Source organism: Canis lupus, chromosome 38 (assembly GCF_048164855.1).
Source record: "Canis lupus baileyi chromosome 38, mCanLup2.hap1, whole genome shotgun sequence".
Taxonomy (NCBI): Eukaryota; Metazoa; Chordata; class Mammalia; order Carnivora; family Canidae; genus Canis; species Canis lupus.
Window position 1 is genome coordinate 12622378 of NC_132875.1, and position 27572 is coordinate 12649949.

General features: G+C 38.1%; 1 protein-coding gene across 1 annotated transcript in view; it reads left to right on the forward strand.

Annotated features, from left to right (window-relative positions):
• USH2A (usherin) overlaps positions 1-27572 on the forward strand; it is a 691295-nt gene that overhangs the window by 397553 nt on the left and 266170 nt on the right. Inside the window, exon 37 of the mRNA XM_072814508.1 lies at positions 9539-9718. Coding sequence (XP_072670609.1) covers positions 9539-9718 — 180 coding nt within the window. The remainder of the gene's footprint in view (positions 1-9538; positions 9719-27572) is intronic.

Genomic DNA, 27572 nt, shown 5'->3' on the forward strand with positions numbered 1-27572 from the left:
ATGAGTGGTTTCTTGGTAGCAAGCAGCAGGAAACAGTTCTGGTTAATTAAGGCAAAAATGAATTATTACAAGGGAACCGAGCATTTCAGCAAGTTGTCAGGAAAACCGGAGAGTCGGGCTGGTGTGGACACCACAAATAGCTTGACCCAGACAAACTTTGCTTCCAGACACCCTCGCCTTGCCCTCCCGCTGTCCTGGAGCAGCACCACCACTAAGTGGCCCTGCACAACTGCAGCTCTGCTTCTGCATTCTCAGCAATTCTAGAGACAGCGAGAGGAGTTCCTGACTGACCTGAGTTAATGTTTCATTCCATCAAACTTTGATGCCCCACGTGGCAGCATTTAATTGTCAGCCCTGTAGTCAGTGTCCACATGAGCTCCAGCTATCCTTTCATTTGAAAAAGAACAAAACAAAACAAAAAACCTATTATATTTCTGGTCATTTTCTTTTTATATATCTATCATCTTCTCTTTCATTGTAATTTCTTGATTTTTTTCTTATGCATTGATTATGATTATCTCAAGGCTTTCCATCATGGCCCTGAGTTTTTAGTTGTTTCTATTGTGTTCCTTACTTTTTCTAACTTTATTATATACTTAATGATTTCTAATTTCCAATTTGTTTCTCTAGCTCTGCAATATTCTTTTTCATTCTATAGGGAATATGTACCATTTTTCTCCCCTCAGAGCCATGTGGTTACTTTGTCTTTTTATGTTGGGATCTTTTCTTTAATTTGGCACTACATATGCATGTTCAGTATGTTATTTCTTCCTTAAAATTTGTTTTGCTTATGCTTTGTGTGGGCAGCTCTCTCGACTTTGCCCTTGTTCTGATCGTGGCCACTTCTTTTCCTTTCTGGTTCTAGGTAGTCTTCCCTCAACCTAAGCTTTGAGAAATGGGTGTTGTTACTAACGTCCTTGTCCGTAGACTCAGGGTGGGGTTGGGGGGGGGGGAACAGGAGTAAATTTGAGGATACGGTAAATGCATTGAGCAGAATTCTAAGGGATCTGGTTTCTCAGCCTCTTCTGAAATCCCATCAAATGTATCTTGTAGCAACCCCCCCCCCACCACTCCATTTATTCACATTCTTCTCCCACTCCTACTAACACCAGCTTCTTCCTCCAACTCAACACAGTGGTCAATAGAATGGCCGCTTTTCCTATCTCTATAGACTCTTTTCGGCTCATTTCCCCTTAAAATTAGAGAAGATTACTAAGCATTCCTAGGATTCTGATTGGTTTTTATTCCTTGCTCTAGGAGCAGAGTTAGGAACTGTGCTATGTTGAATAGAAATGTACCATATCTTTCTTTTGTTGTGTGGTTTCAAAACTAATGTCATTAATGTGTTCCTTTTCCTTTATACATTTGCTCCAGGATTCTCAGCTGTTTTTGTTAATGCTATTATTTTTGTTCTAGCTCTTTCTATTTTGGAAGGCATTTTGGAAACGTACTTCTGTCATACTAAATTATGAATTCTTCTCCAAAAAAAAAAAAACCCATAAACTTTTGCAAGTTCACAATTTATTCCTAATTCTCTTCTCAGCGAGGTGATTCATTGCCACAGTTTAGAAACTGTAGCAAACAGACTCTAAGATAGCATCAGGTTATCCCAGCCTCCTGGTACTCACACTTGTGTAATCTATTCCCTTGGTATGTGGTCAAAACCTGGGGCTTGTCCCTAGCCAATTGACTATGGCAGAGAAGGTGGGATGTTCATGCTGTGACAATATTACACAAGACTGTGACACATCCTGCTAAGAGACTAGCTCCCTTGTATGTTGGGGAGACCCATATGGGAAAGAAATGAGGACAATTTCTAAGCAACAACCAGCTAGCAACTGAGGCAGCCCCTAGCCAATAACCTGCAGGAATAGAATGCTATCAACAACTATCTGAGCCAGAAGTGATCCTTCCACAGTAGAGCCTTGAGATGGGACTTTGGTCCCAGCCAACACCTTAACTGCAATGTTTTAAGATCCTGAGCAGAAGACCCAGTTAAGCATGCCCAGACCCCTGGCCCACAGAAAGTATGAGATAGGAGATTTATGTTGTTTCGAGCTGCTCAGCTTGTGGTAATGTCATTACATGGCAGTAGCTAACTAGTACAGGAACATAGGACTATGTGACTGCCGCACATAAAGCAGGAAGAAGTCACCACAAGACATGAAATAATTCTCACCCCAAATGCATGTTCTCCTTTATTTTTTTTTCTTTATTTTTTTCTAATTTTATTTATTTATGATAGTCATCACAGAGAGAGAGAGAGAGAGAGAGGCAGAGACATAAGCAGGCTCCATGCAGGGAGCCCGACGCGAGATTCGATCCCGGGTCTCGAGGATCGCGCCCTGGGCCAAAGGCAGGTGCTAAACCGCTGCGCCACCCAGGGATCCCCTCCTTTATTTTTTTAAAGATTTTATTTATTTATTCATGAGAGACAGAGAGAGAGGCAGAGACACAGACAGAGGGAGAAGCAGGCTCCCTGCAGGGAGCCCCATGTGGGACTCAATCCTGGGTCTCCAGGATCATGCCTTGGGCTGAAGGTAGGCACTAAACTGCTGAGCTACCCAGGGATCCCTGGATGTTCTCCTTTAATGGAGAATCTGTCTCAAGCATATATGTCTAAGTAACTAAAAAGAAAATTGTAAGCATTTTGTTAAGAATTGATGATAATGTTTTTTAAGATTTTATTTATTCATGAGAGACACACAGAGAGAGGCAGAGACACAGGCAGAGGGAGAAGCAGGCTCCGTGCAGGGAGCTTGACATGGGACTCGATCCTGGGTCTCCAGGATCACACCCCAGGCTGAAGGCAGCGCTAAACCGCTGGGCCACCGGGACTGCTCAGTGATCAATAATGATTATTGGGCTATGCATTAGATCATGATAGTACTACAAGTTCAGCATGGCCTGTGTGTTTCATAAGGCTCTACTAGAATTCCAAAAGGAACAGCAGCTTTCGTTAACCAATTAGTCATGTTCATGTCCAGTATTTACTCTGGAAGCTGTAGATCACTTTCTATGGTAACATATTTTCCCAGATAGCTCTTGGCTGATTGAGATAATGGCAATAGTTTGTTCATTTGGAAAACTAACACTTTGTCCAAATGGGGAAAATATAAATCAAAGTAGAAAAAAAAAATCTGACTTTTCAGAGTATAACACAGTTGATGAAATTGGACTATACTTCCCTAATTTACAATCATAGTAAAACTCTGAATTTACTCTTTATAAATCTATTTATTTACACACACACACACACACACACACACACACACAAACACACACACACAGTTCTTTTCTGATATTAATAAAATGGGATCCATTTAGGAAAACCTGACTACAGTACATAAAGCAAAGTTGATGAAAACAAACCATGTTCCCAAGGACTTTTTTAAATGATATTTTAAGTATTTGGAAGAGTAATTGTGCAACATTAGCTACAGTCTTGCCCACACATTAAAAAAAAAAAAAAAAACAGAACAAAACAAAGAATCCTCAGTATCTACAGAGCTGTATATGCTCTTGCATGAGCACAGATTCACGGCAGAGGCCTCTGAAGCGTCTTTTGGTGAGTTGATGAAATAGTCTATGGTTTTATTCCCTGAACTACAATTGTCATTCTAGCACAGTGGCCACTCTAAAAGAGGAATCAAAGAAGTATGGGTTTTACTAGATGACAACTAATTAAAAATCACATTAGAGTAATTACAATAATGCTACGAAATATGATGCATTAACAGGGCTCTGTTCTTCTCAGGGTGGGAAGTTACAGGTTACTCATTTCTTTCTCTTTCAAACTGTTCTGTTGGAGAGGATAGCTACATAGGTAAATATCTATAAATATTTTCTATGTTGGCAACAATATAAGGCCAGGAATAGGTCCCTTTAGCCATATGTTAACTTAAAAAGGAACAAATGTCCAGTACTGTTCAGATCTCTGCCAAGATGATACCTCTGATAATAGTGGAGTTTGGAGGATGCACTTGCCTTTTGGGTAAAATAATTTGAAATAATAACTTCAGAATAAATAAAAAATAACTTAAATATGAATACGTGCTATAGAGTGACCTGGAATTATTAGCTCACATTAAAGGCCCGATTCACCACTTTGCCCAGATGTGCAGTCTGTCGTTCTGTGTCTTTTGATTTGGGGATGGATAGAATTCTGTGATAATGAGATAATGCTGAACAACACTGAAATTGAGACCTCAATACCAGTAAAATACAGCATTTTCTTTCTACAGCAAGAAGTGGGAAAATTAGTTAACACCTTTCCTACCTTAGGGTGTAATTGGATTCAGAAAAAGGCTAACTTAAAGCAGGACCAGGTCTGACATCTAAAATCCTCACAAGGTAACAAGAATCAGTTTGGTTTGTTCGCTGTCATTTCTCATTATAATCTTTGTCATGAGAATGGATTCATGTTGTGCCATTTTCTGTTCTTGTTACAATCTTTGTCACATGAATAAGATATCAGGATGTTAATGCCTGGCGTACCGTCTTCTGTGTGTGATGATACTGTACAAGACTACGCTGACCTTTGCAATATTATGTATTCTGATTGGTTGTTCATTTCACCTCTTTCCCACAAGTTAATAAGGCTGTAAAAAGGAGAGAACCGAAATGGCCAGCCAGTCAAATTATAGAATATTGAAAAGGTCAGAGCAGTACAGCACAGAGGAAAAAAAAAATTATGGAATATATGGTGCATTAAAATTCTTGTGACAATGATTATAACAAGAATGGGAAAGGATACCCATTTATGTTATATCAATCTGGAGAACCCCATAGGATGATATTCCTGAGACAGCAATCATTTACGCATCCCTGGAGCAGATGTATCTACACTGGTTTGTGCTTAAAAAATAATTGTATAGAAAAATATCCTACTACTCTTCAACAAGTAACTTTAAATGTAAGATTTTTAGCCTTAGAAAATGAGCATGAATGCTGTTGATATTTTTGTAGGATTTCATCTCTGAAATTAAGGTTCGTTACAAGTAAAATCTGTTGGGCAAAGATTTATGTCAACTCTCAATTTAACACTTTTTTTCTTCAAAGTAAAGTAGAAAGGTAGGACTGAATGAATTAACTTTTTAGAAAAATCCTTTAGAATGTAGATTATCCTGAGGCAGCAGCTATGAGTTTATTTGAAAATTTTACGTGATCTACACAAAACTTGGTATCTTGTTTCTGTTTTTTCACTTGTGATACATGATGTTGGACAATATACAAAGAATCTTTCCTTCCCCTGTATCTTCAGACTGAAAGGGAGAAAGAGAAGTACTCACCAGAAGTCCTGAAGCGATTGCTCTCAGGTGTGCAAAATGACTGCTCATTTAAAAAATTATTTTTGTGTATTTTGAAATGTTTCTTATAGAACAACTTACTAGATTTTTTTAGTCTGTGAAGATAGATTTGGTTTAAGAGTCCACTTTATACTTTCTGAAGATGCATTATTTCACTTACAATAAAGTGAACATTTCATAGCCCAAAGCTAGAGTCCAAAGGCATCATTAACAAGGATGTCAAAGTGATCTAATTATTTTGGGAAACAGCAGAAATGAAATTTTGATCATTACTTTAAGATGAGCTTGAACATGGATGAAATAATCCTAAAATCAGCAGTTGATGCTTAAGAAGAATCACCAATTACTGGGCCCTGCCTTCGAATAGTCTCTTTCGGTAGGTCTGAAGGAGAACTCAGGGAGGTGGATGTTGATGAAGTATCCCCAGGTGATTTTGATATAGGTGAACCCTGCAGCACTAGGATAGACGACCCCATCTGCAAAGTGCTTAGTGTGATCCCCAGGTTAAAGCCCAGTGGTGCAGATCACAGCCAAAGAGGTAGGTGAGGGGAGCTCCACTTCAGGCTCACAGTGCCTTGGGGGGCAGGGTGACGGGAAGTTGCGGTTCCAGAACACAGGAGCTTAACTGGACCTGCACCATCCACTTATACTTACAAATAGGGTCAGCCCTGAGGAAGACCAGACAGAAATGGTCACCTCTGATAGGAAATGCTTATCACTGTAGCATTTTCTAGCTTGATTCTTGAGGCTGAACCAATGGGGCTGCATTTTCCAGCCCACTGAAAACAAAGTTTATGCAGGGAAAGGCAATAAAGCAGGACGCTCTCAAGAGGGGGGAATATGAGGACTTGCATTTTAAGAATTTTCCCCCAAGATCTCAGAACTCAAGAAAGAGAAAACAGAATAAAGTGGAGAAAGAGAAAATCTGTGTCGCGGGTTTGGGTTTGAACCTGGAGGTTTGTGAGCTTCCCCGAGTGTTGAAGTCCTGTGGTTGCTCTAGGCCTATGGATTGAGCTGCGTGTTGTGAGGGTAAGGGAGTATTGGACTCACTCAGCTGTGTGGTTCCTGGAGATATACAAGTTCTTTTTTGAGCTGAACAAAATGATTATGTAATTGCATACTTCTCATAATTATTGAGTAATTATATACTTCTTATAATTACTGAGTAATCATTGTTCTATAACTAGAACTTAATGTTACAACTAATTGTATAATTACCATGTATTAATGTTATCTGGGAAACTTCGAATAAAGTGGTATTTAATATATTTGCCCCTGCCATGCCATTTTCAAAGCTAGCGAGAGTGTTTGTTTTACAGCTAGAAATTTGCTTCCAACACAAACAAAATATAAGGGAAAAAACCCTCAACCAATATTATAATCCTAGATGTTAACTCCTTGTTCTTTGATTTGTACCTGACTTGAACTTTGTAAAATTGTATTCTCACATTAGGATTTTAGAACCTTCGTTGTTATTTTGCAATCTTCAGTACTTTGTAAGGTATGCACAAGACCACTACTTCAGAGGCATCTCCCTGGGTCTCGCAGGATAAGCTGACCTTTTTGAAATTTTACAACTGGGTATTTGACAACAGCAGCCATTGTTTCAGCCGTAACTGAAAATGCTTCCAAGGAGTTAGGTGTTATTGGAACTTGAGATCTTCAAATGCAGATAATGAAGATCTTTCTTGGATGGTGCTTACAAGGGATTCGTAGTAAATCTTAACCAGGATTTTTGAGTTCAGGAACTGTGTCTCGTGCATCTTGAGCATATTGTTATCAGGACCTAGCAAAGCCTGCTCTCTGCATGCAGTTGGAGTCAATCTGTCTAATCAGGTTGATGAGTTATAAAGAACCTGTGAGAGCTAATATAGTATCATTTGGAAATGTCTTTTCAAGGCTACTTTTCAGGTTTCAGAACTTCTTGTTTATGTGTGTTACACGTAGCCATCTGTGGTGTCTATTTCCATTTTAGGAACTTAAAACAATTCCTAAGCAGTGAATATATCTTTATTTTATTTTACTAAAACTGAATGGAAATTACTATCTCCACATCTTAGTCCCTAAGTACCATTTATTCATTGGGAATAAACCACTCCTTTGAATGTGTCAATTTCAGATTCAGAATAAAAAACTCTTGCATGACACTAGAGGTTTCTTCTGGTCATGGAAATTACGTAGCTTACACCTGTGTGTTTTGCAGCAATATTTTTTTTCAGCTACACCCTTCTTCCCAAAGCTATTGTAAGTATCTTTTTAAAATTTTTGTGTACTTTTAAAGTTTTTGTCTGCCTTACCCACATTGCATGAAAATGCTCATAACTGGATATGAGATCCTCTTTTATGTCATTTGACCTTTTCTTTGTTTTTAAAGGCATTTATTTATTTTATTTATTTGAGAGAGAGAGACAGCCAACAAGAGAGCATGAGAACAGGAAGAGGGAAAAGTCTCCCCACCAAGCAGGGAATCTGATGCAGGGCTCCATCCCGGGACCCTGAGATCATGACCTGAGCCTAAGGCAGCCACTTAACTGACTGAGCCGCCCAGGTGCCCCATGATCTTTTATTAATTATAGAGTTTGACATATAACCTGATGGGATAATGACCCAGTGGTAGCAGAAGTGACTAATGTTGTTTTGTTCATGGAAAGGAATTAGAATTTTGACTAATGTATGTTGTTGGGTGGGAGAGAGGGAGAATGTAATAGGTAGGTAATTGCTATGGAGAAAGTAAACTACACAATGCATAATTCTTAATCACTTGCTAGCTGTAAACATTTGTTTGGAAAGTATCAGTTATATTACAGCAAAAACAGTCACACTTCCTAACTGCTGTAGATGAATACCTGTTACATGCTGGGTAATGTAAAGAAATGATCTCACTTAATCTTCACAGTAACATTACAGTCAAAGTATGATCATTCCCAGCTCACAGATGAAAAAACATGAGATTCAGAAATGCTGAGTAACTTAGCAAAGAGCATACTCCTCCAGAATGATAAGGACAGGCTCAAATGCAGAACTTCTGACAACCAAATTCATCTACTTTCTTTGCACCATATTCTGCCTCAAATCTGTGTCAAAATACAATATTTTTTAAGATATTGCAACTACTAAATATTGTTTATTGTACATTGCAAGATCATTTTCGGTATGGCCATGTTTTAATTTTTAAACATTTAACCAATGAGGATTGTGTCATTATCTGAAAATCTTGCAAATATGCTTTCCTCTTAAAGTCCAACATCATGTGTGTTTTTTATTCATTTGCCTATATTTGTAGAATTTGAGAGGAGGAAATTAAAGAGACATACCATAAAAGTGTTTTGGCAAAAAAAATAAATAAATAAAAAGGCTTTGTGAGCCTTACAATCTTAATGGCTCTTGACTTCTGTGTGTTAAGAATAATGACAACTTAATTTTTCTAAATTTCAGCACTCTTCTGAAAAATCCTCCTCATGTAAACTTTTCAGAGAAGCGTCGAATCCAGACAATGAAATAAATCTTAGGACAGGATTTTCAGTTGTAACCTTTTCCTTGTTTTAAGCCTAATTCCTAACTCTTCTGAACTTTGAATGTAAGTCATTTGTGTGAGAGAGTGACATCAAACCCTATTATTGAGCAGCAGTATTTTCCTGTATCTTAGACATGCTACTATTTGAGAATGGGTTTGCTCAAGTTTTGGAAGGATGGTCATGGTGGAGCTCAGTGACAGTACATGGAAGGTGATTCTTTTACGCAGCCAGGCAGCCTCTGGAGTTGGGCATAGAGCTACAAATAGGATCTTCTGATCAAAGTGGGCACAGACTGCTTTTCAAAATATTCTGGCCAATTCTGATTTAAAGAGGAAGTAGAGGGAAAGCAGCGAGCCTACGTCTCAAGGAAAATGAGCAGCAAATACCCCAATTGATGACAAAGGAAATATCTGACATGTATAATTTGAATATACTGCTTATATCCAGAACCTTTCTGGATGGGGGAAAGAGTGTGATTTCCTCCAGTCTGCACATCAGATAAAATCCAAGGATTAAAAACACCCTCAAACAGTTGTAAATAATCCATCATGGGATCCATTAATATGTCTGTGCCATGTTTTTCCTTACGTGCACAATACTTGTGAACGGCTTCACACTATCTTAGAATAACAGCTCAGTTATTTTTGATCACTGTGATGAAGGAATGAACTCCTAAATGTACACTAATTTTAATAATTTTATTTTTTTTTTCAGCAGACAATAACTACACTCTTCTGAATGGCACACAAGTCATGCACAGTGGTGAAGAGACCAACCTTTGGGTACTCATCGAGGGGCTGGTTCCTTTTACTGATTATACCGTACAAGTGAATGTTTCAAATAGCCAAGGCAGCTTGATAAGTGATCCTATAACATTTGCAATGCCGCCTGGGGGTAAGTCTATGAGCAACGTTGACTACATAAATTTATATCGTTGGCTACATAAATTTATATAAATGCCTCGCTACTAAGTCTCCACTGAGCACTTGTTTATAGTGAGAATTATTTTTTTTTTTTTTCAGAACATAGAGGCTCAATTGTATTTCTGGTTGTTTGGGTGTTGTTTTGTTTTGTTGAGACCCTTTTATTGATTTTTTTTATTGTTCTATTGAGACCGCTTTCATCTTGCACTGTGTGTGTACAGAGGTAAATGTCATACACATGAAGCTCTTGTTTTGCATGTTAAAAAGATTGGGAAATGGTTTTTGTTTGTTTGTGTGTTTCAGCCTTCATTTTAGATCCAAAATTTATATTTTCAGTTTGAGCTTTGGTTCCCATTCCTGATTTTTGGAAAAACCTTATCTATCTAAACCTCTCTATTTGCCAGAAAAGGACAGCATGCAACAAATAGAAAAGGAAAACTAGTCACCCCACTGGAAAAATACCTTGAACTCCCGTGTCCTAATGATTAGGGTCCAACATTGTCACTTTCGTATTTGAAATGTGGTACAATCCAGATATTTTTATTTTAACTATTTGTGTAAGTAACTGACTTAACTTATTTAGAATTCTTATTTTGATCTACAGTCAACTCTACCCTCATTTTAACTCTCTGTGGGAATAATTGCTAAGAAAAAAATTCCCTCTTAGATTCATATACACAGCCCTTGGACAAAAGAGCATGCCTCCAAGTAATAAGAGCGTGATTCACAACTGAGTGTTCAGGAATACATGTTTTCAAAAATACTAGCAGAAAAGGACTCCAGAACACCCAATGGCTGTCTTGTAGCTCTACTTCAAAAACCAGTGTGCTCTGGACTAAGGGAGAATGTCACTATGTCACGAAACAGCAGGACTGGATAAATACCTCTTCTGTAGCAAAGAGTATAAGAGCAGTGAAAGCCTCATCACAAGAGGAAAATAAACAGTTTAATTTGCAGTTCGTATAGGACACTTCTCCCCGGGAAAGATTTAATACCTGCTATATCATTAAAGTCACTCATTCTTATCTACCTTTCATGACATTATAAGATTTAATGAATAGATGTTTACCAAAACACCTGAAATTCTAAATGGCAGAAGCCACATTGCTCGGGAATGCTTGGAAGAGACAGTTGGAGCTGAATGACTCTGTCTTATTTCATAAACTGATAATAGAAGGGGGGGTTGAATTTAGGTAGGGGCTTGTTTAAGAATTGAGACTCAAAAACCAAAACAAAGCAAAATCAAGAAAAGAAACCTTAGATATTTGTGTCTTCATTTTTTTAATCAACTCAACATGCCGGAAAGGATAGAACATTTGATGACTCTATACCTTAGTATATAATACCCTTTATTCACATTTAGATATTAAACAGTAATTAATGATTTAATGGAGATTTTTAAAACATAGCGATACCTCCTTAACTGGATATGTGGGAATTTAATGAGTTATATATTCCTTTTATGGCATTCATACTGATTTAGATGGTTTGTAATTTACAGCGAGTTACGTCACATTCATAAAACAGGGCCAATTTTATTCATGCACTTAGGAATGCCTAATAATGTGGGGTAAATATCTCTGTGTGCATGAGTACATACAGTTTAGTTAAACATCACAAATTTCAGGGCACCTGAGTGGCGCAGTCCGTTAAGCAGCTGTGTTCAGCTCACGTCATGATTGTGGGGCCCTGGGATGGAGCCTGGGGTCGTTGGGAGCCCTGCTCAGCGGGGAGCCTGCTTCTCCTTCTCCTTACTGCACCCCCCCAACTACCCCCAGCCCGTTCATGCTCCCTCGCTCAAATAAATAAAATCTTTAAAACAACAACAACACAGCTTCTAATGCTAACTCAGCATACAGTCTGTGACTGTATCTGTCAGTGGTTAGTAGAAGAATTAATATTATGCAAATGGGAAGAAACTAAAATTTTCTTTCTAACAGTATAGTAGAACTGAAATCAACTGCCGAGTTTACTTTTATCTCTACTCCGTGGATGCTTAGTCATGCCTCTGTCATGCCATTCTGCAGGCTCATCTCTCTGGGCATGATGTCATCATTCACTTTCTAAACTCAGAAATCCAGATTTGGGGAGATGGCCCTTCACCAACAGAAGAGGCAAAATGTCTTCAAAGACAGTGATTTGCTCAAGTTTATTGCAGCCATTAGGACATACTTTCTTTTTTCATCATTACATTGTTGTTGATTACAATTAGGAAACTTATAGCTTTGAAATTATCTTTTTTATGACCTTGTGGCAGTTTAAAGGTGACACCTCATTGATTAAATAGGTTTTAGTTCATGCTTCCTTTTACTTAATGATCTGAAAACATATTATCCTGATTTACACATAAAATCATGCTGAAAAGCATGTGGCATTCACTAGAATATGTGTGTTTAAGTAGAATTAAATTAGTACTGAGAGTTATTAAAGAAATCTTCCATGTCTTTGTCCAGTGAACTGTGCTTCGTACCGAAATGAATAATAAATGAACCGATGTACAGAAGTGAACCAACTTATGGGCAGAGAAGGTTCTATATGCTATTTACTTTTCCATTATATTTGGATTGTTACCATTTTTGCCGTTTCCTTGATTTCAAATACTAGGTCTCCTTTTTGGTGTTGTGGAATTCCTACTATACTTTGAGTGCTGGATTATGCAAGATTTGTAGTGATAATACCCTTAGCTATGTTTTCTTCTCAGTGTAGTTTGAAAATATAATAACAGAAGGTTTGGGCCAAATAGAAATGCTAATTTTTTTTCTTGATCAAATGTTCGTTATCAAATGTGACCGCGAAAACTGCCTTGACCCCCTAGTTCTGGCTAAATCCTACTCATTTTTAAGGTTCCAACCTAGAAATAGGTCTTTCAGAAAGTTGTCTTTTACCGACCTCAGCTGAGATAGGGCCGCTAGGTGTCCTAGAGTACAATCATGTTATGTTGAAATGGCCTGTCTGATGGGACTGTCACAATCACTGGTTATAAGACCCTACACAGCAGGGGCTGTTTTGTATTCGTGTTTTGATCTTCTGTGCCTAGACCCAACCTAACGCATCGTAGGTTCATAATGAATAATCAGTGAGTGAATGAATCAATCAATCAAGATAGCTTAATTAACAGTTTTAAATTGTAAGTTATCATTGCTTGGGCCCGTTCATGCCTCATCTTTATCTGAGCAACCTTATATTGTAACCAGCTGTGGAGAATGTGAACCCCTGTGCACACACTGTTGTCCAACTAGGGGTGCTGTGGCTATGCAGATGTAACTGAGGGCCCAAAGGAGGGCAAGAGAATGGAGGTAAATATTCTCGAATTGCACCAACCCATCACTCTGATTCCCTCCCTATGGTGGTTATTCAGGTAGGCATAGAATAATGGACAGTTTATGTGGGAATTTGGAAAGAAAAGGTAGGGGCACAGGTACAAAAACTTTTCCCTGGTACATCATCTCTTCTTTGATGTTTGTGAAACATCTTACTTGATACCAGCTTTCTTTATTTTTCTTATGAGAAAAAAAAAAAAGATTTACATGCAGTATATACCTCAGTAAAGCTGGGGAAAAAAATGTAAAAAGCAATCTAACAGTATCTCATCCCAAACCCTAGTTAATTCCATCAGATCTTCCTGTTTCGTTGCTCTTGTATTATTTACGAAAATCAATTTTATTTAAAAAAGTAAGGCTCTCAACTTTGACTAAACAAATAAAAAAAGAATATGACCAAACAAATTGATAAACACAAATTATTTTGAAGATGAAGATTAAGACAATTCAGATCATGCAAGAGCTCAGCACACAGATACACAGTGGCAAATCCCAATCACACACATTCTTTTTTTATTTAAAAAATTCACTTGAAATATTATTTGGTCAACTGGAGGAGTCTGGGGGTTATTTTTCCTTCATTTCTGTAGCATATTTCCACCCACTTCCATGCTCAGGTTTTTGTATTTCTACAACTACTATATTATTTGGTTGTTTGTAATAACATAATACTCATATTTAGCACTAGGATACTCTTAGAAATGAAGAATATATTTAATCTGAGCTCTTGAATAGCATTATAGTGAAAGTTCAAGAGTTCTAGGAAAAAAAATTAAAAAAATAAAAATGGAATCCAAATGTTAATCCATAAATATGAAACTTTCCTGTGACCTTTACCCCTTCAAGGTCTGGAGTTACTAATGGGGTTAGGATTTCAACTCTTAATGGGGCTCAGTGCATTAGTGTTTTGTATGCATGGAATTCAGCATTCAGTTTAATAAGTGGTTGACATTGGTGATGTCCCTTAATTTGCTTAAATCTAATTGGCTCTTTTATCAGTCAAACCTGTATGGATTGGCAATTGATCAGAAAGGGTCAGCCATGACTCTGCATGTCGTTAAAGGATGGACCCCCCCCCACCTCCCCGTTAAAGCCACAGTTGCATGATAATAAGCAAAGGAAGAACAAATGAGCTTAGAGGCGGAAGGCAAAGAAGCTTAGAAGTTTTTCAGGATCTTCAAGTTCAGAACAAAGGCATTATAGAGTATATAAATTTTAAATACACTGCATTTTGCCTCCAGACTTAAACCTTTTTTTCCAGATGAACTGAAATCTTGTCTGAAACTGTCTTTGTTACATCAAAGACCTACTCAGAAAGCTAAAAGAGACAGAAGAAGCATAAAAGGGCATAGTTTAAAATGATTAGTGACAAATTCTATACTGACGAGCTAGAAACAGATTTTTTTGTGAAACTTTTATATTTTTCCAAAAGGAATAATTTTATTCTATTTATCTTTCTCTGAACTGCTTTATTGTAACAGTGAAAGGAACTCAGAGCCACCTGAATTTGTGAACTTAATCTGGTGTTCTAGGATGGTAAATAATTTGTCATTTATGCCTTCAAATTGATGAGAATTATTATAACCCACAGACTTCATAAAAAAGACTAAGCTTGAGGAGCCTGTTTCTTTTCCAAAGGTGGGTTATTAGAAAATCAAAAACTGAGCAAGGCAAAATGGTTGTGAGTGGCTTCTTTTAGAATTTGTTTGAGTTTGTCTCTCCTTCCCTTGACCACCCCCCCCCCTCGCCCGGCATCCTCCCCCCCACCTTAAACAGCAATGAAATAAAAGGAGGCCATCCATTGGGAATTAATAGTTAGGTACATTGTAAAAGTGTAGACTTTGGAATCCCACAGACCTAGATTTGAATCCACCTCCTTCACTCACTGGCTGTGTTGCTGAGCAACCTACAGATATATCTGGTTACCTCAGTTTGTTCATCCATAAAACTAGCTCAATGGTAATTCCCACTTGGTAGCGGATTAGACAACACAGTGTATGTTAACATGCTGAGCACAGTGCCTGTCTTGATAGATATTTGGTGCTCGCTGCCTTTTTTGTTCTATTTCACTGTTTAAGACCCTTTTTGAGACTCTTGTGATACTGTGATTCAGAAGAAATACATGTATGGTCTTGTCCCCATTTCTGGCAGAGAGCTCCTGAGTCCCTGGGAATTTCCTAGGTGATGAGGAAGGATAAAGGTGTCTCTCGTTATGTTACTAAGGCAACTTGTGGTCCTCACCTAAGGGTGGGGGTTGGTTGCCAGTGGTGTCAAGCAGGTGGTTAGAGAATTGGAACTTTATTTAAGTCCCACCTCCTGTCCTCCGAGGAGGGGAAAGGGTCTGGAGGTTGGCTCAATCTCCAGTGGTCAGTTATTTCATCGATCATGTCTGGGTCATGAAGCTTCCATAAAAACCCATATGGATGAAGTTCAGAGAGCTTCCAGGTTGGTGAACACCTGGGTATTTGGGGAGAATGGCCAGTTTATTTTTTTTATTTTTTATTTTTTTATGATAGTCACACAAAGAGAGAGAGAGAGAGAGGCAGAGACACAGGCAGAGGGAGAAGCAGGCTCCATGCACCGGGAGCCTGATGTGGGATTCGATCCCGGGTCTCCAGGATCGCGCCCTGGGCCAAAGGCAGGCGCCAAACCACTGCGCCACCCAGGGATCCCAGAATGGCCAGTTTAAATAGGGTGAGGAAGCTCTGAGTTCCTTCCCATATACTTTGCCCTATGCATCTCTTTCTTGTGGCTGTTCTGGGTTATGTCTTTTGTAATAAACCAATAACATAGTGAGTAAATCCTTTGTAATAAACCAGTAATCTAGAGAGTAAATGGGTTTCCTGAGTTCTGTGAACCATTCTAGCAAATTAATCAAACCTAAGGAGGGAGTCACGGGAGCCTCGGATTTATAGCTGTTTGGTCAGAAGCGCAGGTGACAATTTGTGTGTATGGGGGCAGACGGAGCAGCCTTGTGGGACCGAATCCTTAACCTGTTGATTCTAACATTATCTCCAGGTAGATAGTGTCAGAACTGAGTTGAATTGTAAGACATCCACCTGGTGTCCAGCACCATTGGACTTTGGGCTGCAGAAGCCTTTTACCTCTGAAAACTGGACAATGTCCTAAAGGGAGGACAAATGAAAATCAGGGTCTTTACACTTGCTGGGAAGACCTCCTACATTTCGTCTTCCTATGTCCTAATCTCTTCCTATATTTATCCCTCAGAGCATTGGCATAAATACAGTCAGGCCAGTAGCCCTGCTTGGGTACTTGTGATATATATTGGATGATGAAGTAAAGCAAGAAGGATGAAAAGTAATTTTCCTTTTGAAATAGCTTAAATATCTCCCTCCATGACCTCTGGATCATAATGTGCAAATGATTTTTACATCAAGCTCTCATTGGTTATCTTGGGATTTCAGTGGGCAGAAAAGCAGCACATTTTTTTCTTAATAGACTCTCTTCTGTATTCATACCAGGCCACTTATTACATACAATTTTTATGATTATTTTTTATTTCCATTATATGTATATTTTATTCATAAGTGAATGCTTTCCTAACTTTGTTAATGCTAGCCAAAAGGAGGAGTTTGGAATTTTTGCTACATGCTTTTCCTCATTTCCTAATTTTCCTTAAATATATTTTTTAAAAAGTTGAACCTTGGAACTGAAAATGTATTTCATTTTTCATTGAGTAGGAAAGCTTAGTAGTTGTCCAGACAACGCACTTTTGAATAACTAGACGAAATCTTTACTTTTTGAAAAGTAACATAATGTTTGTCCAATAATAGCGCTAAAAGAATGATATATGGTAGCCGCTGATTTTTCATAGATTTAAGTATGGAATTAATTTTTGTTTACATTAAAAGACTGGAATGCTTTGACACTTTTCTATTACTATGTAACAAACCATCCCAAAACTTAGTAATTTAATACAACTACTCTTTAATATATCTCACGATTGTACAAATCGTCAGTTTGGGAAAATACAATGAAGTCTCCTGGAAAATATACCAAAGTGGCAAAATTTTGCCCCTGAGCTAGGATAGTTGAGTATCCATCTTGGTAAGTTACAGAATAAATGTAAATTTTAAAAATTAATTTAGTGAATGCGCTAAGAGATAGTAGGTAAGGAGAGTACCTACTGTATACCAGAAGCAAAAGAAAAAGCATGAAAAGGAGCTGAGTGATGACCTACCCTAGGGGCAGCCTACCCCAAGAAGAGGGAGGGGACAGCTATCAAATTCTTCTTTGAGGTGACTTGTTAAAATAGTTCTGCCTTTGAAAGAAAAAGAGAAAGAAAGCATTGATTCTATGCCTTCAATTGATTAGGAACTGAGTCTGAGGGTTGTTGTTTTTTGTTTGTTTTGTTTTTTTTGGCACAACTTGCTCAGTGAATTTGGTTTTCTCCTTCAGTTTTTAAAGGAAAGTACGGAATTTTCTCTCCTTTTTTTCTCCTCTCAACAGAAATCCCTAAGACCTTTTAAAAGGAATGGTATGGTAGTTCTATGGACCAAGCATAAGGTGAATGGCATCATTTTAAGATGGAATCTCCAAGACAATTAGAAGGAATTAGAAGCTCAAAAGGCAGGAAGACCAAACAAACAAACAAACCAAAAACAAAAAAATCCGCACACAAAATAAGAAAAATCGCAAAGGCAAACTCCATTGTATCCTACACTTGCCTTAATTTACACAGCCCTCACTTGCTGTAGCATCGAGAGCTATAAACTCTTTCTAGGCTTTCTAAAATCTCTATTTAGCACAATGCCAAGAGGCTACTTTCTTGTGTTTTAAGTACTAAAACTAAAAATCAATAGTACTAAAAATTGTAAAACTACTCGCAGTGTGCAAGTGATGATTCCATCAGCACGTGTTTTCTGTTTTTCATCTGCTCTGAATCCAATTTATTTGTAAGGTGTTTAAGTCAAAATTTCAACATGCCGGTGGCCATGAGGTATCTCAAAAATGAAAAAAAAATCCAAAGGAATGGAAATTTTAAAAATAAACTGTAGGTTGGAAACCAAAAGAAAGAAACAATAGACTAAAATGTTAGCCTAACTAAGTAGGCGAAGATATTACCTTATCCAGGGGGTTGGAGGAAGGAGGAGATTAACTGCCCTTTCTAATGTAAAAACCACAATGAAGATACAAGATGATGAGGACTAGCCCTCTCTAAAACAACAGCATTCCAACAAGTAAACAGATGGTTTGTCTTCCCCTTCAGTATATTAAAGGCCTCACAGTGGAAATTGCATTCAGTTCACATGAAGCTTTAGAGTAGTTGCACATAATGTTGTACTTCTGTGCATGTCTTCCAAACATGCTATTTTTTCTCCAGGAAAAATCAGCCTATTGACAGTAATAAAGCAGACAGATTCAATGAATAAATAGTATTTAAATTCTTAATAAAATAAAGAGTGTGCTTTTGAAAACATATACCATTTCGTTCAGCCTATGCTCAATCCCAAGTATGTTATGAGAACAGAACCCAAGAATTTACAACTGTCTCAAACTTGCCGTCCAATCCTTTCATGAAAACTCTTACCTTTACCTTTCTTTAGAATTGTTAGTTCACTTTGCTCTCTGTGTGTGTGTGTGCGCGTGTGCATACATGTGCATTTGTAAGACTACATTGCATACACCGAGGAGGATAAATTTCCATGTCATAATTTGTGAAATTTTCCTCACTTTGCATGTCACCATCTTGACAATGAACTTCCTCCTTAGAAAAACACTTTAGAAAGGGACTGACTTCTGAGCCATGGAGAAGATGGAAGTGAACTTTGAAGTGTGCTTACCATGGACTCAACAAGCCTCCAGCAAAGGGCTGCCAGCTTCCCACATTTGCATACTCTCCTGTGGTTTGTATAGAAATACACACGCCCACACACAATTAAGTGCTATCTTTAGAGCGTCCTGGGGCAAGAGAGAGAGACCAAAAAAAAAAAAAAAAAAAGTAAAAGAAATCACATTTTTCCTACTTTACCAGGGGAGAGAGGTGGGAAATATTATCTCTTTAAGTTCCATTGATATTTAAAAATCATATTTTTAAAAAAGAATAAGTACAATTCCCCTTTCTGTTTTTTTTATCTTGGAATAAAGGTTATCTATAACTTTAAGGTTAAAAAAAAAATCATGTCTGTCTGAATGCCTCTGCAGTTTGAAAGCAACTTGAAGTTTTATTTGAATTCTTATAGTGCCCTAAAGAAATTTTTGCTTTATTTTTTAAAAAATAATATCTTATTCTTTCCTTTTTCTTTGTTATTTTAGACAGAATCTGTGCCTGACTTGCATAAAATTCCATGAACACTTACTTGTCTGTAAAAACACCTTTACAAAAGGGAGACAAGTTCTTAATATACCATAGGTTCTTGAAGACCATATTTCCTATCCCTTTTCATTCATTAGGAACTTCAAGAAAATCCTTATTGTATCTCTACAAAGGGACATAGATCATCCAGAGTCTAAAGGTTCTAGAATTTTGCAAAAACTTCATGAGAATAGATTGTGATAACAGTAAACAAATTTACTGGCCACAATGATACTCATGATTATTAATTAACTGGGACAAATGGAACTAGGAATGTGTATACATTATGAGAGCAATCCTTCTCTTTACACCTCCACAATCATTTCGGAACTCATAGGATCTTGGGTTTATTTAAAGGTCTCATATGTGTGTAACATGCTTATGTACTAGAGTCTAAATCCATGCTGAGGACAAAATGTGTGGATGTGTGGATGAATGGTGGTAGATAAAGGAGTCATAGTGGATCTGCTCTCGCTTTCTCCTTTTTTTTCCCCTCCCTCCCTTCCTTTTCCTTCCTTCCTTCCTTCCTTCCTTCCTTCCTTCCTTCCTTCCTTCCTTCCTTCCTTCCTTCTTCTCTTCCTTCCTTCCTTCCTTCTTCTCTTCCTTCCTTCCTTCCTTCCTTCTTCTCTTCCTTCCTTCCTCTTCCTTCTCTCCTTCCCTCCCTCCCTGCCTCATTCCCTATCTTTCCAGATCTCTCTCCCCATTTGCTATTTATCTTGGCTCTGGGCACATAGTGGGAAATTAGTAATGCTTACTGTCATGCCCCCAAGGGAGTTCATAGTGCCCTGGTATTATTTTTGCATTCAACATGTCTTCACCCTTCCTGCTCTTTCTTTTGATTACAGTGCTTACATTTCCCTCTGGGCACCCTGGACTCTCATGTTCAGAACATGTGCGGTGTGTGGAGTTGACTCTATCACCAAGTCCAGCCATTGAGACCATCATATTCCCCTGACCACAGTGATATTTTTTCAGGAATTATAGATGTTCCAATTAGAGGTAATGAGATACCAGTAAACCAGTGTAGCCAACAGAAGTATATGCTTGGTTCTGGGTTTGAATCTGAAGTTTAGTTGGATCTCCTTCAGGTCATTTTGCCCCTCAAGGACTCTGTGAATATAGCCAAAGATGGGAGAAAGCAGAGGGGATTTGAGAGAAGGAGGTAGACTGGATTCTGGAGACATCTCCTGATGCCTTGAATCCAGTTCTGAAACCAACTATTTACCTAGATTTTTCTATTATGAGAGCCAAACCCTTTCATTATTTAAGCCTGGATGTGTTGGGTTTTCTGCCACTTGAGAACAAAAGCATTTAAACCACAGGATGCTTTAGAGAAAGGAAGAAGTAGAGAGAATTTGGAGAACCCTCTTAACTTCCTGAAAATCATGCCAATCTGGTGACTCAGCATATGTGTTGGCTTCTGTTTGAGCTGTCAAACATGGAAGCCTCAGGAAGCAAACCTGATGAGAAATGAAATGATAATGTAAGGTGATAAAATTGCTGAGCCCATTCTGAAGGTCCTCTTCAGAGCCACTTCGTAGGGCAATTTTCTGAGACACTTGTCCTCTGTTTTCACGTCTCCGAGCCCTGAGCTCTAGCAATGACTCTTGCACCAATTAGCTATTGGGTCTGCTTTAGGCGACTTGCTTGATTCTGATACCAGTTCCTCATCTCTAAAACGGCAGACTTGAATGAGTCCAGTGGTGCCACAGTGTGATCCTGGGAAGGGAGCATCACCATTGCTTGGGAGCTTGTTTGAAATGCAGATCCTGGAGGCGCCTGATCGCTCAGTCGGTTAAGCAAAGAACTCTTGGTTTGGGCTCAGGTCATGACCTCAGGGTCCTGGGAGCTGGACCTTGTGTCCAGCTTGTGTCCCCACCCAGCTGGAAGTCAGTTTCCCTGCTTTCTCTCCCTCTACCCCTCCACTTGTACACTTGTGTGTGCTCTCTCTCTCTCTCTCTCTCTCTAAAATAAATAAATATTTGTTTTAAAAGAAGTACACAGGGCAGCCCTGGTGGCTCAGCGGTTTAGCGCCTGCCTTCAGCCCAGGGTGTGATCCTGGAGATCCGAAATCGAGTCCCACGTCAGGCTCCTTGCATGGAGCCTGCTTCTCCCTCTGCCTGTGTTTCTGCCTCTCTCTCTGTGTCTGTCTCAAATAAATAAATAAATAAATAAATAAATAAATAAATAAATAAAATCTTAAAATAAATAAAAATAAAAGAAGTACACAGATTATGGATCCCCATACTCAGTCTGCTGAATCAGAAATTTGGAGGTTGGAGCTACATGTTCTCTTTTTTATTAGATGCCCCCCCCCCCCCACATCCCAGGTTAAATTTGGATTCAGGGCCTATCTGGATACCCCCCCAAATTTGAAAACCACTGAACTAGGTCTCTAGAACCTCTTCAAAGGAAAAAGAAATACACAATCTCATCTGTGACTCTGCCACACTTAATAATTGAGATGCAGAATTGCTGAGGGAAAAATGGGTGAAACAGGTGCCTGCACTTAGCTTGGCTTTGAATATAGATGTTCCATCCTCAGGGCCAGAGGCCTTCCCACTGTGAGCAGCCGGCCAGTCCCTCAGCCTCCCTGAGTGGGACAGGAAGAGATGCCATGGATAACCGATTCCAGATGTGGAATCCTACTTGTGGCACCAGGAAGCAACAGGCACCAAGTTTTATGCACTGACGAACACTAATCGGCCCTACTGTGACGACGCCGTCAGCTAAATTTCCTCTGCTCTTCGATTCCTTCACAGAACATCTGTTATAAGGAGCTCCACGTAACGAAAACCTGAGCCTCTTCCCTCTGGGGGATTTTCTTTAACGAGCGTCTCGGGGCTGCACCTCCACTATAGGGTTTTGAAATGTGTTCTTCGAGTCAGTTATATCTTTATCCTGAATTCCAGGATTTGCTGGCTATCAGACCTCATCGTTAAGATTCTTCCTTCTAGGAGTTCACAAACACAGCTCCACAGAGGAGGCTGAGAGAGGCTCCAGTTGCCTAGAGAACAATTAGGACCGTGCAATCGTTCATTTGATAAAAATAGCTCGTCTTGGCTGTGGTGACTACCCACACTTAGAGAGCTCACACTAGGTGCAGAGGCTCCTTAGCACCTACCAACTCATTTCATTCTCGCACACTCTAGAGAGAAGTGCTATTATTATCTCTACTGATACATGAGAAGGCTCAGGGAAAGAGATTGTCTTGCAACTAGATTGTTAAGGTCATATGCCTAGTAAATGGCAAGACCATCTTCAACCCTGAAGATAGAAACCTGGTTCTGAGCCACTGCTTTCTTGTTCATTTGAAGCACCCTCCGCTGATGCCTCATATCCTCTCTTAGCAGACGTAGCACAGATTTCCAGGCTCCGCTAGTCAACAAGGGTCTGAAGATGTGGCTTGACTCTACCGTCATGTCAACTAGAGTTCCAAGGGTTTCCTTTGGGTGAGATACCAGGTGCTCAAAACCTGTCGCCGTTGCACTGGAAAGATCCCCTCAATGAACTACATGACCCATGCATTTAAAGTTTACATCCTAATGAGAGGGGAAGATTTCAGTTAAAACAGTGTTTTACAGCCTTGCAAAGGATTAAGCAAAAGCAAGATACTCTGTGAATACTCTATAACGTTGAATAGACAGCAAAAATTAATCAGTTGGACCGTCTGTTCCCAGCAAGGAGAGAAGTACTTACTTGCTCACCAAGTATTTTGACCAACTTCTTTCATATTTGCTTGTGAACTTCTAAGATGAGCTCTAATTGGATGAACAGAATATTAAAATAACCTCTATTTATTTATTTAGGAGAAAAGACTCATTTAACTTTTCTGAAAATATTTCTCTTTCTGAACTTTTAGCACTCCAGTGACATGCATTATAATTTACACTTCTTTCTTTGGCTTGTGATAAAAAATTTAAGTTTTCTGATCTGTTTTCCTGTCGCAGAGGCTTTTGTTTAGGTATGAAACAGGAAATCTCATTAGAACTTGTTCAAATACATTTACCCAAAACATTAGTGTTTAACAGTGGTGTCACCATTGCTAATTACTAAGTTGTCCTTTCTTTGGGCCTATATTAAAATTGAATTCTTTGTGTTAATGCCCTCTGTATCCCAAGGGAAATGAATAAACGTGATCTTCTGATTGTGCATAATTTGTTCTCCTAACAAAGAGAGACTTCATTTATCTAATACTATTAATTTCAGAAAGTTAAAAATAAAACTTTATGAAAAGAAAGGAAACCTATATTTGTGAAAGCAGGATGAATGAATCCTTTCTCCCCATATTAAAAAAATTTTTTATCAGATTTATATACATAGATTCTGTTAAGAATTTATCAGATTAAACATCAGATTAAAAAGACAACAGTTGCATGAGGACATGTATTCACAAGTGGAATACTGGAGAACCTGGGAGTGTGACCAGTGTGAGTGTGTAAGAGAAACATTCCCTGGAACAGTCATGGGAATGACCATCCATGTCCTCAGGGCCATCAGAAAGGAGGAGCACCTGCCTCATTGGAGTGAGCGGGCACGGCCACACAACAAGGCTCCAATCTTTGTTCACATAGTTGACTCTGTAGAGTCTCAGGTGACCATGTCTCTTAAATTGTGCATCTGTTAAGCACATACACTGTAGTTCTGTGCATCTAACTGAATTTTAACTTAACCCACTACCCACCATCCCCAGTGTGTCCATGCACTGGTTGTGTGATGTCGAGGAAGTTATCTCCTCTCTAGGACACAATTTTTACCTCCTCTCTAGGTCACAGTTTTTTCATCTGTAAAAGGAGTTCCTAATCCTCTAACCATCCTCAGTGGGTTTTGGTTGGGGTCAAAGGACATGCATACAGAGAAGATCACTGGGTACAGAAGTAGGTGCTTGACGATTTGTCTGAAGAATATAAAATATGATCTATAATAAGCACAGAATATATATAAACTATTACTATTTATGTTGCAAATTAAACCAACCTCTAAACATCTAAATTTTTATTTTCCTTGATGATTCTAACAACTGCCTCTTAAAGCTAAATGTGAGGAAACAGCAGACTGGTTGTGGTATATTAAATTATAAGTGAGGACTAATTTGAGGATCAAAGGTGCTCTTTGGGGGATATCACTCGCCTGGTAGGAAAAGCATTAGCTGTCTCCCTCTGTCTCATGTACTTGTACTCTCTGTCTTGGAAATATCCTTCCCCACAGTTCCAGAATCTTGATGTTTAATTTAACACAAAGGTCTTTGAGAAGCACAACAGGGGGTTGTTTCTGGTAGTTCTGGCATTGAGGAAATTGAAATGTACATGTTTTTTCTCATTTATCAAAGACAGGCAAGAATCTAAACTGACATTTTATATCAAATGAATTATGAACTGTGTACTTTGTACCTAAGGGAACAACAACTAAATTGGAGTTTGGGATAAAAGAGAGAGAGAGAGACAAAAGTAGGTTTTTAATAAAACATACAGTAATTTCTGTTACTCCATCTGATGGTGACATGGCCAAACAGTCTCATTTTATAACTGGTGAATGCAAGTAGGCTCCTCGGAAATCGGTAAGATTTAAATATATTTGAGAGATTTTTCTCAGAAAGGATTAAATTTCTTCTTGTGTAGCTAGGTTTTATGAACAGTGTAACATTCTTGATAATCTAAAGTTAACTTTTACCTTTTTTTGTCAATGCCCTCTTTATTAGAAAAAATAAATAATATTTGCAAATTCTTTGTCCAGAAAAAAGATAAGACTAAAAGTTGCTTTGAGGAATAAATATAGTATACAAGGTAAAAATAGCATGCATGAAAGTACGATATTCCATATCCCTCTATTTATCTGCAACCCACACATACACATATGCACACCCACACACAAGCAAATTATTCTAGTGATTAAGAGCTTGGATTCTAAAATCAACCAATTGGGTTTAAAACTAAATTTCCCCTCTTACTAGCCTGTATGATCTTGAACAAGTTATACAATCACACTTTGCCTCAGGTTTTTCTTTCCATAAAATGGGAGAAGTCGTAGTCATAAGGTTGACACTGAGAGAATTTAGTATGATAAATGCTTGCAAAGGATGTAAGATGTTTGGACACATAATAATGGTCTATTTCATTGCAAAGTTATATCCTTCCCATTGTACATAAGAAGATTGAATAGCAACAAATTAGCTCCGCGCTTTTCAGTGGCTACTGATTCCTAATATATAGGAGACGTTTCAATTAAACTTTTAAGGTAAAAGAAGATCCTATCGTGTCTATGCAATATGCCCCAATAATCATTTTTTAAATTATTTATTTATTTTTTTAAAGATTTATTTATTTATGATAGACACAGAGAGAGAGAAAGAGAGGCAGAGACACAGGAGGAGGGAGAAGCAGACTCCATGCCGGGAGCCCGACGTGGGACTCGATCCCGGGTCTCCAGGATCGTGCCCTGGGACAAAGGCAGGCGCTAAACCACTGAGCCACCCAGGGATCCCCCCAATAATCATTTTTAAAATTACTAATTGAAGATTCTTGGGATGACATTTTCTCAAGGTTGTTACCAGTGTAATAGAGGAATATTTAGTTTTGACATTTCTAGGTAAAGCTATGTTTTGATTACTATGCTTTGGTCAAAAGTAGTAGATATTCTAATTTGTGCTACATATAAATTAAAGAAGTATTATTAATATTAATACATTTGTTTCTACTTCCGAATTTCCTCCAGGTTTATAAGCCTAAAACTGACAAATTTCCTTCCTATTCATACCATAGACTTTCTGATACTAGTGCTATACTGGATAGCAAGTGTGTGGCTAAATTACTAAAATGGTAACTCACTAATATTTTGATTATAGATTTTATTCACATGAGCTTGATTACCTAGCTATTAATCATTATTGTGGTTAAATGAGTATCAATTTTTTATTCTCAAATTTTCTACTTCATGAGCTTCGAAACCAGTTCTTATAAGTCCTTCAGGAATTTTTACCTTGATAATGACTATTATTTTACTCTCCTTAATAGAGAATGTGAAATCAATGGCCTATTGAAGTAAAAGGATGTCCCACGCATAATCATGCAGTTTTAAGACTTGATCTAGTTATTCATTGAGTAGCTAATTAATCAATTTGAATATTAGATCCAGTCCCATTGTTAAGATGGCTTTTATAGGGCTGCCTAGGTAGCTCAGTGGTTGTCTGCCTTTTGCTTAGGTCATGATCCCAGGGTACTGGAATCAAGTCCCACATCAGGCTGCCTGCAGGGAGCCTGCTTTTCATTCTGCCTGTATCTCTGCCTCTCTGTGTCTCTCATGAATAAATAAAATCTTAAAAAATATATATGGCTTTTATAACCAATCCCCTTTCTTTCATTAAATGACTAAACTTTTGTTAGCTATTCAAAGATCGCTTAACTTCTTGATTCTTGATATTCCAGAATAGTAAATTTGGTTGCACCTGTAAGAAAGAATACTGGTTCTAATTCTAAAATGCAATAGTTTGTTTTCTTAATTACCTAGCTTTTTTTTTTTTTGTAACTACTCTTATCAGACACATTCAACAAATGAGTATTTTGTGTACTCTTTCTAAAGAGACTGACTTTGACGTAGCTTGAATTTACTCATTGTTAAAATTTTTTTATTAACCTTGCTAAGCACATTTATTTTATTTTTTAGCACATTTATTTTTAATTTTACAAATGGAAGATTCCTTAGGGAACTATTTTAATGAAGTAAGTGAACAATATTTTAACTAAAAATAGGATCGACTTAATCTATTATTATTTTTGTTGCATATATTTTAAAATATTTTTCCAATTGAAGATACACTCTAAACAAAGGGCTCAAGTAATCAGATTCTCAAGGAAAAGGAATTTAATCTATGCGACCTGGAAACTAACTTGGATGAATATGATGGTATTCAAAATAATAGGAATACTTAGGAACACTCTAAGGAATACTAAGAGAAATTCAAATGTCACAAGCAGGGCTGAAGTAGAGTCTAACTCGAGGATATCTACAAGGGAAAAGAAGAAAATTTGGTTGGTGGTTTGAGATGTAACAACAAAAAAAATTCTTCTGGGCATTATGACCACCAACTTCAGGGCTTCTAATTAGCCTGACAAAGTGACAGTTCCACATTCTAGTTGAACAAATAATGTATCTAATGAAACTCAAAATCCTGATTTTTCTTTGAGCACAATGAA